The following is a 14417-nucleotide window of genomic DNA, read 5'->3' as shown; positions in this document are numbered from 1 at the left end:
TAAACAAACCAGCGTCCTCGCTTGAATCCGATCTCACCTCTTCGTGGTAGGACTCCCACGTTCCTATAAAGAGACCCATCCCTGCTACTGAGATTCAGTCCCACCATCTCCGACTGCCTCCCGCTCCCAGGCATTTCCTCTCAAATAGCCTGCTGTCGCCGAAAATTTAACACATCCACGTCGTCCTCCCCCTCCCCCCCGCCATGCTAGAGCAACTTTTACCAAGCATAGCTCTATTTATGTCACACAACTCTGGAAAGAACCCTTCAAAGGCATCCAAGATAAAAATCAGTCACTCTAAGCTTGGCATTCAAAAGCATTACCCAATCTGGCCCCATGAGAAAATCAATGGAGACCTTAAAAAAAAACTATACCATTGTGTTCAAGTACTTTGAAAATACCGAGAAGCAGGGCGCCTGGGTGGCTTAGTCGGGTCACTGTCTGAAAACACGGAGAAACTGATAAAGCACCCGGGGAAGCAAAAAGGAGCGCGGTTTGGCGTACGAATGGTAAATCTGGGAACCTCTGCTTGGCAAAGAAGCTCTTCAGGATTGAAAAGCTACTGACCTAGAAAGGAGGGGAAGAGGCTGAGAGGAGTAAGCTGAGCGAGAGTCAGTGGTGCCAAGAAGCTTCCCTCCTGGCTGCCTCCCAGGCACAGGCCACCATCATCTCAAGCCTGAGGGCTGAACCAGCCTCTCAACTGGCCTCCCGTTTCTACCTCGGCACCCTATGCTCTCCTCTCTACACCCGGCCAATGATCATTCACCAGTGTAAACAAAACCATGTCCTTCCAGTCTCAGAACCCCACAGTGGCTTATTAAACCCAAACTACCACCAAGGCCCACATAGTCCGTCACTCACAGACCTCCCAGTCTTGCCTGCCTCTGCTCACCCTTTCTCACCACACCTTCGACTGCACTGGCCTTCTGTCCTGCCTCTAAAATGCCAAACTTCCTCCTAACTCTAGGCCTTGGGACTTGCTGTTCCCTGTTCCTGGATTGAGCAACTGTTCAGTTGGCCTGGGAATGTCCTAGTTTCAGCACCGACAGTCCCATGACCGGAGAAATCTCAGTCCCAGGCAAACTGGGATGGTTGGTCACCCTACCCGTCAGGATGGATGGTGGCTTATCATTCAGGTCTCAGCTCCAATGTCCTTCCTTAGAAAGGCCGGATCTGCCAGGTAAACCAAAGTGGCTCCCCACCTCCACCCCATTCACTGTCACATCGTCTTATTTTCTCGCCTCCTTTACTTTTCACTAGCTGAAATGGTTTTGTTCTTATTTACTTAATTTACTTTCTTATTGTCGAACTCCCCACACTAATGTGAGCTCCTTGAAAACAAAGGCCTGTTACCCCGCTACCCAGACAAAGCAACAGAGCAGGTGCAGAATTAATACTGATGAATGAAGGGTATCTCAGTCATCCAGATCACAATTTAAAGGAAATAATAAACCCAGGGGAAAAGAGAAGGGACCTAGCATGTCCATTACTATGCTGACCATATCTTTCAGAAGGGACATAAAGAGGACAAAATAGCAGTAAAATGGTCACTGAGTCTATCTAAAGAACAGCCTTTTATAGAGAACACATACATATGGGAGCAGGAAGAACTCAGAACAAAAGATGTAAAAAAATATGTTCTGAAAAGGTAAAAAAAAAAAAAAAAAAAAAAAAAAAGGAGTTTTAGTTACTCCCTAGTTTTAAAGGCCAGAATCTAAGTGTCGGAGAATGTCAAAAGCCCGTGACCCCAAGCGCTAGGCTATCACGTTGGTGGCCCCAGGGGAAAGCTGCAACCTGGAGTCAGGCCCTCGCCTAGTTCCCTCCCACGCAGACTCCAGGCTTGGCCCTCGGAAGCAAGACACAAGCACAGGCTAGAGGAGCACTTGTGCTCTTGAAAAGATGGAGAATGAGAGGCCGACGTGAACATGACAGCCCCAGTCAAGCTCCAAGCTGAACGAGGCTGCAAGTATGACCTCAGCTTCCCCCATGAAGCGAAGAACCACCACCCTACTGAGCCCCATCAACCTGTAAGTTGTTACTGCTGAGAGTCGCTTAGTTTTGAGGTCGCTTGTTGAGCAGAAGATAACTCAAATACCCCCAAAGTCAGAGACTGTTCATATTAATAGCTTCAGTTAGGCAGGGTATCTGCTCCATTCCATTTCTTTCCATCATACTCCAGTATTTCTATAGTCTACCTTATGTAATGGTTACTTACCTATTCCACTCGGAGTTCGTAAGAAATCATTTTGAGACAAGCACAGCCAGTTAGTTAGTCCTGCTAGGATTACCTATTTATCTTAGCCAGGCTTCAATCCTTTAGCTTTCACTCAATCTTAAGTATCAACACGCCTATTTGGCAGATCAAACTCCACTGATTTTTCGTAAAAATTGACAAGGAAGAACGCTGGTGGTAGTCGAGTTTCCAAAAATAGGTTTTTAGTATTTCTTTCCTGATTATAAAACTAATATGTGGTCTCTTCCATAGCTGTTTAATCTCTTAAAGGATCTTTAAAAAATTTAATGTTTATTTATTTTGGCAGAGAGAGAGAGAGACAGACAGACACACACACACACACACACACATCATGAGCAGGGAAGGGGCAGAGAGAGGGAGACACAGAATCCGAAGGAGGCTCCAGACACCAAGCTGTCAGCACAGAGCCCGACGCCAGGCTGGAACTCACAGACCGCGAGATCATGACCTGAGCCGAAGTCGGACGCTCATCTAAGCCACCCAGGTGCCCCAAATCTTTAAATCTTGCTTTATTCTGGACCCAAAAGCTACCATGAACTTTTAAAACCAGATCCTGCTCAGAACTCTCTGAGCTCTCCATTGTCCCCTGGAATAAAATCCAAATACCAGTGGGGCGCCTGGGTGGCTCAGTTGGTTAAGTGTCTGACTTTGGCTCAGGTCACGATCTCACAGTTCCTGAGTTCGAGTCCTACATCAGGCTCTGTCCTGACAGCTCAGAGCCGGGATCCTACTTCAGATTCTGCCTCCCTCTCTCTCTGGCCCTCCCCGACTCGCTCACACACATGCTCTTTCTCTCTCAAAAATAAACATTAAAAAAATTTTTTTAAAAAAATCCAAATACTGGGACACCTGGGTGGCTCAGTTGAGCATCCAACTCTTGATTTGGGCTCAGGTCACAATCTCACGGTTCGTGAGTTTGAACCCCATATTGCACTTCAAGCTTATGTTGCAGTGGATCCTGCTTGAAATTCTTCTTTCCCTCTTCTCTCTCTCTGCTCCTCCCATGTGTGCTCGCTCTCTCAAAATAAAAAAACTTAAAAAAAAAAAAAATTGGGAGTGTGGGTGCCTGGCTGGCTCAGCTGGTAGAGCATGCAACTTTTGATTTCAGGGTCATGAGTTCAAGCCCCACGTTGATCATAAAGCTTAAAAAAAAAAAAAAAGTATAACAAATTACTATTTGTGTAAAAACAGAAAAGGAAGAAATTATACATGTGTAGTTGTACACGTTCATGTTATCTCAGGAAGAATACAGAAGAAAGTGTTAACGTTACTTGCCTGCAGCAAGGGAAACTGAATCAGGAGGCAAGGTGAAGGAGAGACTTTTGTACCATTTGAATTTTATAACTATGTAAATAGATTTAAAATTTTTTAATTTTTTTTTTTACTGTTTTTATTTTTGAGACAGAGACAGAGCATGAGCTGCGGAGGGGCAGAGAGAGAGAGGGAGACACAGAATCCGAAGCAGGCTCCAGGCTCCGAGCTGTCAGCACAGAGCCTGACGAGGGGCTCAAACCCACAAACTGTGAGATCGTGTCCTGAGCCAAAGTCGGACGCTCAACCCACTGAGCCACCCAGTCGCCCCTAGAAATTTTTTTTAACTTTAACATTTGAGAGAGAGAAAGAGAGAGAGAGAGAGAGAGAGAGAGAACGTGCGTGTGCAAGCAGGAGACGGACACAAAGAGGGAAAGAGAGAGAACCCCAAGCAGGCTCCGCGTGGACAGTGCAGGGCTGGATCTCATGACTAGGAGATCATGACCTGAGCTAAAATCAAGAGATGTTTAATCGACTGAGCCACCCAGGTGCCCCATAAATAGATTATTTTTAAAAACAATGTATTCAAAACAATATAAAACTATCACTAAATTTGCAGAGAAATTTACCAGTACTTCCAAGTATCTGGGTGAAATCATAATTCACAGCAAACCTAATCGTTTCTAATGATTATCATCAGCCACATCTAAGTAGCAAATATTTATACTTTAGAAACCAAAAGCTTTTGTGAATCAGAAAATGAATTTCAGCATTCAGCCTTTCAAAAAAGGAAATCCTGCCATTTGTGACAACACGGATGGGCCTTGAGACTATTATACTAAGCGAATAAGGCAGCCCGAGAAAGATAAACATTTTATGATCTCACGCCAGAAGATAAAAAGTCAAACTCACAGAAAGAATGATGGTTGCCAGGGGCTGCAGGGTGGGAGAAATGGGAGATGTGGGTCAAAGGGTACAAACTTTCAGTTAGAAAATGAATACGTCCTGGGGATGTAGTGTACAGCATGGTAACTATAGGTAATCATAAACTTCGAAGTTGCTAAGAGTTATATCTTAATGCTACCGTACACGCAGACACACAAACGTGGTAAACACGTGAGGCAATGGAGGTGTTAACTCGGCGATGGTAACCATTTCACAATATACATATACGCCAAATCTTTACCTTGAAAGTATACCATTTTGTTAGGAATACCCCAATAAAGCTGGAGGGGGTGGGGGAGAATATCAGGGCTAAAAGTTCGAATCGTCTAGTTGAAAGCCCTCATTTTAGGAGTTTTTGTCTGGTTTGGCCAAGGCCATTTATCAGAGGTCTAAGGCTACGCCCTATAACTTGTCAGTCTTGAAGTAGAAGAGTTTATTATCTGTTCATTTAAAATTTTAAAAACAACATTAAAAATACTTCAACGTCCCCACGGTCCACTCCACTACCTCCCTGTCATTTCTCGCTTTTTCATAACAAACCTCTGGAGAGATTTATTCTTGTCGTCTTACCCTCTTCACCATACTTGACCAACTGCACCTGGCTTCACCCCTCCTAACCCCCACAGCCGCTCCTGTTAAGGCTACCACCAAGAACTGCCATATTCTCCACCCAAAGACCTCTTTCAGCCTCAATCTTGACTTCCCCAGCAGAATTCAATGCTATTAGCCAAGTTCTCCTTTTATAAAAGTTTACTTATTTGGGGGCACCTGGGTGGCTCAATTAAGCACCCGACTCTTGAGCTCAGCTCAGGTCATGATCTCACGGTTTGTGAGTCTGAGCCCCTTGTGGGGCTCTGTGTTGACAGCGCGGAGCCTGCTCGGTCGGGATCCTCTCTCCCCCTCTCTGCCCCTTCCCTGTGTGTGCTCTCTCAGAATAAACAAACGTCTAAAGAGGAACAGTAGAGGTCTCTTGCCAGCACTGGAAGGACACTGATGCCATCAATTGAAAAGGGAAAGCCTGCGGGAAGAGCAGCTCTGGGGTAAAACCAGAAGCGTGGCTGGGGGCACATTTAGCTTGCGGTGATGATCAGACTGGAAGAGTCTCATATCCTGCGCACATACAAACAAACACCCACGTCGATATGCAGCCAGCTCTCTGGGGACAGGTTCTGGCTGAGCAGCAGATTTGAGCACCAGCAGTAGATAGAGGTGCTTACAGCTACACGACAGGAGACCAGCCAGTGAGTAAGAGCAGGCAGCGACAGAAGGCATCCGGAAATAGGTCCGGAAGCACGTAATCGTTGAGAAGTAGGGCAGGTGGGGCAGGGCCGGAGCAACCACTGGCAGGAGAAGTCCTATGGGAGGTCCCACAAGGCAAGAGAAAGCCGCTTCAAGAATCAAATACTGCTAAAAGGTCAAGGAAAAAGACACAAAGTAGACCTTGAACTCCATAATGTGCAAGTCCTTGGCAAACGTGGAAGAACTGCTCTGGTGGCATGTGGTGAAGATACGAGACTGACTGGAGCAGGCTCAAGACAGAATGGAAGGAAAGAACATAAAAACAGGAAGAATAAACTCTTTCAAGAGTAGTGCTATAAAGGGAAGCCAAAAACAGGGGACTGGAGGCGGGCACGGGTCAAGGCACTTTTTTGGGTTTTTTCCCCCCAAGACAGGATATCCTCTGATGTATCCGTATGCTGTGAATGATCTGTCGAGAGGAAAGCTGTTAATGTAGGAGGACACTTGCAGAAGGAATCTGCACCCCCACTCCACCTTTTTATAGCAGGTAGGGAATACAGTGTTCTGAACCTAGCTTTATCGTGCTAAACGACAGAACTGGAAATTGATCTGCTTGGTCTATGCAGATCAGCCTCGTTCTTTTTAATGGCTGTACAGTGTTCCATTCCGTGAAAGTACCATAGGCACAGATATCTGTGTTTAGCTTCCCAAATCAGCATTTTAGAAACTGCTAAACTAGAGGCTGGTGATGCTTAATTTTTTATTTGATGGAAAATTTCAAGCATGTAAAAACAGAGAATAGGCCAATGAACCTTCCTCCAGATTCAACTCTTATCCAGATATTGCCACACAGGCTTGACCTATCACTTTTTTGGCTCAAGCGTTTTATTTTTTAAAAATTTGTTTTAACATTATTCATTTTTGAGAGAGAGGGAGAGAGACAAAGCATAAGCGGGGTAGGGGCAGAGAGAGAGGGAGACATAGAATCTGAAGCAGGCTCCGGGCTCTACGCTGTCAGCATGGAGTCTGACGAGGGCCTGAACTCACCAACCTCGAGAGCATGACCTGAGCCAAAGTCAACACTCTAATTCCACTTCCAAATATTTCACTACACATCTCTAAAAAATGTGGACATTCTCATAGAACCACAATGCCATTTGCATACTTTACAAACAAATTAAGAATAATGCCTTGGTTTTATCTAATACTCATTTTATATTCAAATTCCAAACGGTCTCCAAAATGTTCCTTAATGGTTTGATTCAGACTCCAAAAATGATTCAAAGGTTGTTCTTTTAATCTAGATCAAGTTCCTTCAGCCCCAACTTTCTATTTTATGCCACTGACAGGGGCTATTTTAGTTCTATTTCCTCCAGAGCAGGTATGGGCTTTTGATTGTATAACTGCGAGGTCTAAAAATCTCTGTTGTCTCTACACTTGATGGACACTTTGGAGGACTGCTAACTTCTGGGCTGGAAATCACTTTCCCTCAGAATTTTGAGAGTGCTACTCCATTTGTGTATCCAATAATGCTACTAAATAGCATGGTGCTTTCCTTATTCCACATCATTTATACGTGATTTTATCATTGTACATGATTTTCTCTGGAAGCTTCACAACCCTCTCTTTACACCACGATAATCTGAAATTTCAGGATGATATGCCACATGGTGGGCATTTTTCATTCACCATGTCAGACATCTGTTCATCTAGACACCTGTGCCCTCTAGTTTGACATTTTTCCCATATTCTTTGACCATGCCGCCCTCTTGGTTTTCTGTTCTCTTTTTTGGAACTCCTATCAACTAGGACTTTAGAGGGATTGCTCCTCCACATTTATCAACTCTTCTCTCATATTTATTGTTTTTATTTTTGCCCTCTGAGAGATTTCTTACATTTTTTTTAAATGTTGACAGTTTTTTTTTTTTTAACGTTTATTCATTTTTGAGAGAGAGAAACAGAGTATGAGTGGGGAAAGGGCAGGGAAGAGCAAGACACAGAATCTGAAGCAGGCTCCAGGCTCTGAGCTGTCAGCACACAGCCCGACTCAGGGCTTGAACTCAAGGACCGTGAGATCATGACCGGAGCCGAAGTCGGACAGTTAACTAATTGAGCCTCCCAGGCACCCCGACAATCATAGTTTTAATTCCCAGGAGCTCTTGCTCATTTTTTTTTTTTTTTTTTTTTAGGAGCCCCTGTGCTATATTGTATGAATGCAAGATGTTCTCATATCTCATACAGCTAGGAGAATAAAACATTGTAAACCCTATTGGCTGTTCTTCTGATTTCATATTTTCATACTGGAGACTTTCCTAATTGGTCTAGAGATCCTTGGCTATCTGCTTTAATTTTTTAATTTTTTTTTAATGTTTATTTCTGAGACAGAGCATGAGCGGGGGAGGGGCAGAGAAAGAGGGAGACACAGAATCCAAAGCAGGCTCCAGGCTCCAAGCTTTCAGTCAGCACAGAGCCCGACGCAGGGCTTAAACTCACAGACCTCGAGATCATGACCTTAGCCGAAGTCGGACGCTCAACCTACTGAGCCACCCAAGAGCCCCTAAGGAAATTCTTAAATAGGGTGCTTTTTAATTTTTTTTAATTTTTTTTTTAACTTTTATTTTTGAGACAGAGAGAGACAGAGCATGAATGGGGGAGGGTCAGAGAGAGGGAGACACAGAATCTGAAACAGGCTCCAGGCTCTGAGCTGTCAGCACAGAGCCCGACGCAGGGCTCGAACTCACGGACCGCGAGATCATGACCTGAGCTGAAGTCAGACGCTTCACCGACTGAGCCACCCAGGCGCCCCAATAGGGTGCTTTTTTAAATGTACACAAGAGCTCCCCCCACCGCCCCGCCCCATGTACCCAGCACCTAGCTTCAATAATTTAAAAAAAAAAAAAAGGGGGGGGGTGGAGGGATTGGTGCCTAGGTGGCTCAGCCAGTTAAGCCTCTGACTTTGGCTCAGGTCATGATCTCACCACAGTTTGTGAGTTCGAACCCCGCGCTGGGCTCTGTGCTGACAGCTTGGAGCCTGCTTCAGATTCTGCGTGTCTCTCTCTCTCTCTCTCTCTCTCTCTCTCTCTCTCTCTCTGCCCCTCCCCCACTCATGCTCCGTCACTCTTCCAAAAATAAATATTAAAAAAAATTGGCAAAAATACAGATAATCTATTCCTCTTCCCCTCCCCACACACCTCTCCAAAGTTTGGGGTTTTGTGAGGTTGGGTTTTGTTTGTTGTTTTGTTGTTGTTCTGTATGCATCTGCTTTTTAAACAGTTTAGCACTGATCAGGAATGCTGTGCACATGGTTGAGACTTGCTTACTGAAGACATCACTTGTGGGTGATTCACTAGGGCAGCAAGTCCTTTCCTTAAATGAACCCTAATGTCCGTACACTGAGGTCTTTTTTCCAGAGTCACCCAGCTTATTCAGAAAATAAAGTCCAGCCTTCTGCCTGGGCAGCCAGTCTCTAAGCACAAAGGAGTACACCAGGAAAGGGACGGACAGTTCCTTTTATTAACGTTCGGCCTACACCCCTCTCACCATAGCTTTGCACCGCACCTCGTGCCTCCCGCTCCCAAGACTTTCTGAAGTGGGCAGGGGAGACTCCTCTCTTCCCCTGAGCAAACATGCATTTCTAGCCGCGGCTCGCCCCACACTGAAAGACAGGAAGGGCCACTACCACCTCCATCAGCTGAGGAACAAGAAATACAGGCCTCGCCGTCCGTTACCGAGATAACCACAAGAGGAATGAAGATAAGGGAAACACATTATGAGGAAGAAGGAAAGAGGAGGAAGTAGACCAAACCCTTATCGCCTGTGCTACCTCAAGTTCTGGTCCACGTGCACGTATTTCTGATAGGCTTCTGTTAAAGAAAAAACTACCAGAGAAAGGGGAAAGCCTTCAATGTTTTCCCACTCTACTCACAATAAAGACCTAGATCATCCTTTGGCCAGCTGGCAGGTCTGTTCCAGGCAGCAAGTACTAAAACTTTGCTGACAACTCTGAACACGTGTTCAAGGAGTACAATCTCTAGCAGACCAATTCAAAGACACTGCAGCTGGAACATTTAAAAAAGATGGTGATTAAGCGGAGAAACTAGATAGAAGAACAAGAGGATGTACGTTTAAGGACACCAGACTCCTGACTGACAGTCAGCTGGCGGGATGGCTGACTGGTTTCCCGGAACAAGTTTAAAGCCTATTAAAATTCATTCGAAAATTACTTCGGTGGTTTTTTTTTCTTTCCCCCAGGAATGCTAATTTCTTCCAGAAGGGGGCTGTAAATTACATCATTAAAACAGGTTTTGTCACAGATTGACTTGGGGCAATTTTTCTTTTATAAGTCTCTACAAATATTATTGAGACCAGCACTGTCCAGCAGAATGTTCAATGCTGACAAGTTCTAGATCTTGGATGTTCAATACAGAAGCCAGTCACATGTGGCTACTGAGCACTTGAAATGTGGCTAATGTGAGCAAACAATTGAAGCCTTAGTTTTCTTTTTTTTTTTTAATTTTTTTTTTTTAACTTTTATTTATTTTTGAGACAGGGAGAGACAGCATGAACAGGGGAGGGTCAGAGAGAGGGAGACACAGAATCCACAACAGGCTCCAGGCTCTGAGCTGTCAGCACAGAGCCCGATGCGGGGCTCGAACTCATGGACCGCGAGATCATGACCTGAGCCGAAGCAGGCCACTTAACCGACTGAGCCACCCCGGCGCCCCACTTTTTTTTTTTTAATTTTTCTTTTTTAACATTTTATTTAATTCTATTTTAAGTAGCCACATGTGGGGCACCTGGGTGGCTCAGTCGTTTAAGTGTCCGACTCTTGATTTTGGCTCAGGTCATGATCTCACGGTTTCGTGGGCTTGAGCCCTACGTCAGACTCTGTGCACTGACCGTGAGGAGCCTGCTTGGGTTTCTCTCTCTCTCCCTCTCTCTCTGCCCCTCTCCTGCTTGTGCTTTAAGATTAAAAAAAAAAAAAAAAAGTAAAAAATTTTCTAATAGCCACATGTGGCTAAGGGTTCCTGCGCTGGACAGGTGCAGTTCTAGACTACCATGGGTCCTCCTCTTACACCAAGCTCTCCTTCCTTCTCTCTGCATTCCAGCCACAGTAGCCTGCTGTCATTTCCTGAAACACATGCTTGCTCCTGCCAAAGCCTTTGCACCTGTGGTCTCTTCTTCCTAGAATGTTCTACTCAACCCCAGGAAGAAGTTGGAGAATAAGGGTAACTACTACTTTTCCTTCAAAGACGTAAAATTATCTTGTCCACTGATTTGCTCACTTGATTATGGTTAATTTTTTGTCACTCCACCACTACCACCCCAAGCCACCCACCAGGCAGAATCCAAGCTCCATTAGAGCACGGAGCCTGCTCACCCTGCCCATCACTGTATTCCCACCACCTAAACACAATGCTGCCTGACTCACAGTAAGCATTCAGCTACCATCAAACGAATGAACGCCTTCTCACAATTTTAACTATCATCACTCTCAGAGACTCCCAAGATGTACTATAGCCCCAATCTTGCCACTGCGATTTACTTCCAGGTTTCCAACAAGCCCCATGGGCATTTTGGCCTAAAAACCCCACTGTCTAGTGCCTGGGTGGCTCAGTCGGTTGAGCGTCCGACTTCGGCTCAGATCAGGATCTCACGGTTCGGGAGTTTGAGCCCCGCATCGGGCTCTGTGCTGACAGCTCGGAGCCTGGAGCCTGCTTCACATTCTGTGCCTCCCTCTTTCTGCCCCTCCCCTGCTGGTGCCCCCCTCTCCCCAAAGTAAATAAACATTAAAAAAAAAACAAACAAAAAAAACCCCCCACTGTCTACACATTAAGTATTACTATTTCTACCTTGTTGCCAGATTAACCTTCAGAAAGCTTGACTTTATCCGTGTCCTACAATTCTCAACAAAGAAACCTTCAAAGAAATCCAAGAAAAACCCCAAAATTTGAGCTAAGAGTGAACACACTGTGCCTACTCCACCTTTCTTGGGTCCTTTTTAAACCAATACAAAAAGAAACCAAATCGAAATTTCTCTGCAAAGACACAATGAGACAGAAAGGGAATCTTACCCCGAGTTCAAAAATGTCCATGAAGACAGAATGCCCCTTGGGGGTTTTCTCATTCAGACTGGCAGGAGACCAGATCCAGTAGAAGTAAGTACCATCCGAAGAAAGGTGCACAGTGCTCATGGTGCTGCCAACTGGGAGGTGATTGGCTGGCATTGGCACCACCTGGCACACCTGGACATGGAAAAGGAAAACTTCATTAACGGGACACAGAACTTCCTATTAATTCCGTCAGTCCATCACTAATGCCGTTATGTCCAGAATCAGAACTCGGGCTTCTCGGTCCAAATTAAACTGACAGCGGGGCACCTGGGTGCTTCAGTCGGTTAAGCGGCCAACTCTTGGTTTCGGCTCAGGTCACGGTCTCACGGTCGTGACTCTGAGCCCCACACCGGGCTTTGTGTGCTCAGAGCCTGCTTCGGACCCTCCGTGTCTCTCTCTACCCCTCTCCCACTCACACTTGCTCTCTTTTTCAAAAATAAACATTAAAAAGCAATTAAACTGATACCTCTAACATATGAAAATTACATGACAAAAATATAAAATTCATACAACGGCCCATGGGACAGATAACATAGGCCAAAGATATTTACTAAACGCTTTGAATCTGCTAAGCACGTGTGTTTTATCTCACAATTACCAAAAACAAAGCTTTAGAGAAACCGTACTGAGATTTCCTTAGTAAGTGAATTTCAGACTAAAAATTACAGGCACTGTATCTTACTTTTATATCCCAGCAGCTAATTCAGAGTCTAATTCAAAAGTTACTCAATATGGAAGTAAAAAAAGAGGGCAGAAGGAAGAGGGGAGGCAGAGAAGAGAAGAGAAAGGAGAAAGTGAAACAAATGAAGGCAGACCCTAGCCCAGCACATGAGGCTTTAGTGAAATGCATCAAGTGCATCATCAGGAAAGAGACAAACTCCAACTCTCTGTATTAGACACGAAGGCATGTGTTTCTAATACTGAGCATCCTTCAGTTTCAGAATAATGAATGAGCTTTGCATCATTTCACACTAAATGTGTAGTTACATACTAATTTTTACTGCCAGAGAAAAGCCCTTAAAATGAGAGAAACGGAGAACCCCCCCCCCCCCAAAAAAAACTGCTGGCTAGGTTTTTCAAAAATGCCAAGAGCAGGAGAAGTCAAAATCCAAAAATAAAAATAATCAGAGATGGTCAGATGCCTCTGGGAGCCCTAAGAGCAACTTTCTGTTATTCTGTCCCTCGAGGTGAGTCACTAGTTTCCCTAAGGTTACTTCCGACCCTTGAACTCATTTCATATGAACTTTTTTCCAGACTTGTTTTGTCTATTTCAGAAGTTAAGAAGTAATGCAGTTGCTATGACCACACGTTGGAACTTGTAGTGCCAGGCTATCTACAAAGTTGACAGCTACTGATTGGCCTCTGTTACCCCCAAACTGCTCCAGTGCATGTAACCTCGTTAGTGACAACAGGATCTTCTTGGATAGGAATCAGAGTTTTCGCAAGAACACAGACGAAACGGACATTGCTTGAGATAAAAACCATGTTCTAGAACTGAACATCTGTTTAATTCCCAGGCTTATAATTCTATTTCAAATAAATACAGAACATATTCTCACATCTGTCTGCATTAACGATAAAATATGAAGTCAATTGGAGACAGCTGCCTGGCTCAGTCAGTTAAGCATCTGACTTCGGCTCAGGTCATGATCTCACGGTTCATGAGTTCGAGCTGCATTGGGCTCTCTGCCATCAGTGCAGAGCCTGCTTCAGATTCTCATTCTCTCTCTCTCATTCTCTCTCTCTCTCTCCCTCTCTCTCTCTCTGCTCCTGTCCCACTGGAGCGCTCGTCTCCCTCAAAATAAACTTAAAAAAAAAAAATGAAGTCAATTGGGCATCTATTTGTCAATGTGCTTGTTTTACTCATCCAACAATTATCAAGAAGCTACTGTGTGCTTTGGAGATGCAATGGTGAAGAAGACACAGTCCCTGTTTACCAGGAAAGGCACAGTTGAGGGACAGACAAAAGCAGAAGTAACATTCCACTTAACTCCTGGAGGGGACTTCTCCCAGGGAGTTCACTCCACAGATGGCAACTGTAACTATTCTGTTCAACTTCCATTGAAAGGCAGGAAGTTGTAATATAAAAAGCTCAGTCTAGTGCTAAGAACCATGGGTTCACGTTCTTATGCCACCATTAATTACTATGTGACCCTGGACAAGCCCCTTGACCTCTGAGCTACATTCCTTCCTCCAACAATAAACACTTGCCAAGGGGCGCCTGGGTGGCTCAGTGGGTTGAACATCCAACTCTTGATTTTGGCTCAGGTCGTGATCTCACAGTTCATGAGGTTGAGCCCCCGTCAGGCTCTGCGATGACAGTGTGGAGCCTGCTGGGGATTCATGCTCATGCTCATTCTCATTCTCTCTCTCTCTCTCTGCCCCTCCCCCACTTGTGCATATGCACAGTCTCTCAAAATAAATTTAAAAAAGAAGAAAAAAAACCCCACTTGCCGAGCACTTACAAAATGCCTAGACTCAGCTGCCTTGTCTGTAAAGTGAAACTGCCACAGTTTTACCTCATAGGTAGGAGAAGAAGTGTATGTAAATTGCCTAGACCAGGGCTCGGCACAGAGACAGACACGGATAAATGACAGTTACTATTATCATCATCA

The 14417-nt window shown here is 44.8% G+C and overlaps 1 protein-coding gene and 1 long non-coding RNA gene across 11 annotated transcripts in view; one reads left to right on the top strand and one right to left on the bottom strand.

Moving 5' to 3' along the window:
* HECTD4 (HECT domain E3 ubiquitin protein ligase 4) overlaps nucleotides 1-14417 on the bottom strand; it is a 193090-nt gene that overhangs the window by 108644 nt on the left and 70029 nt on the right. For 9 of the 10 annotated variants that reach the window (XM_030336783.1, XM_030336784.1, XM_030336789.1 and 6 more), the window contains exon 7: nucleotides 11764-11934. The exons of the other annotated variant lie outside the window; for it this stretch is intronic. In XM_030336783.1, coding sequence (XP_030192643.1) covers nucleotides 11764-11934 — 171 coding nt within the window. The remainder of the gene's footprint in view (nucleotides 1-11763; nucleotides 11935-14417) is intronic. 10 annotated transcript variants of the gene reach the window in all.
* Nucleotides 5791-9911, top strand: LOC115528576. Its single transcript, XR_003973304.1, has 2 exons — nucleotides 5791-6236; nucleotides 9235-9911. It is a non-coding gene; the product is annotated as an uncharacterized LOC115528576 (long non-coding RNA).

This window comes from Lynx canadensis, chromosome D3 (genome assembly GCF_007474595.2).
Source record: "Lynx canadensis isolate LIC74 chromosome D3, mLynCan4.pri.v2, whole genome shotgun sequence".
Lineage (NCBI taxonomy): Eukaryota > Metazoa > Chordata > Mammalia > Carnivora > Felidae > Lynx > Lynx canadensis.
The sequence above is the reverse complement of the archived record's forward strand: the minus strand, read 5'-3'. Positions and strand labels throughout refer to the sequence as shown.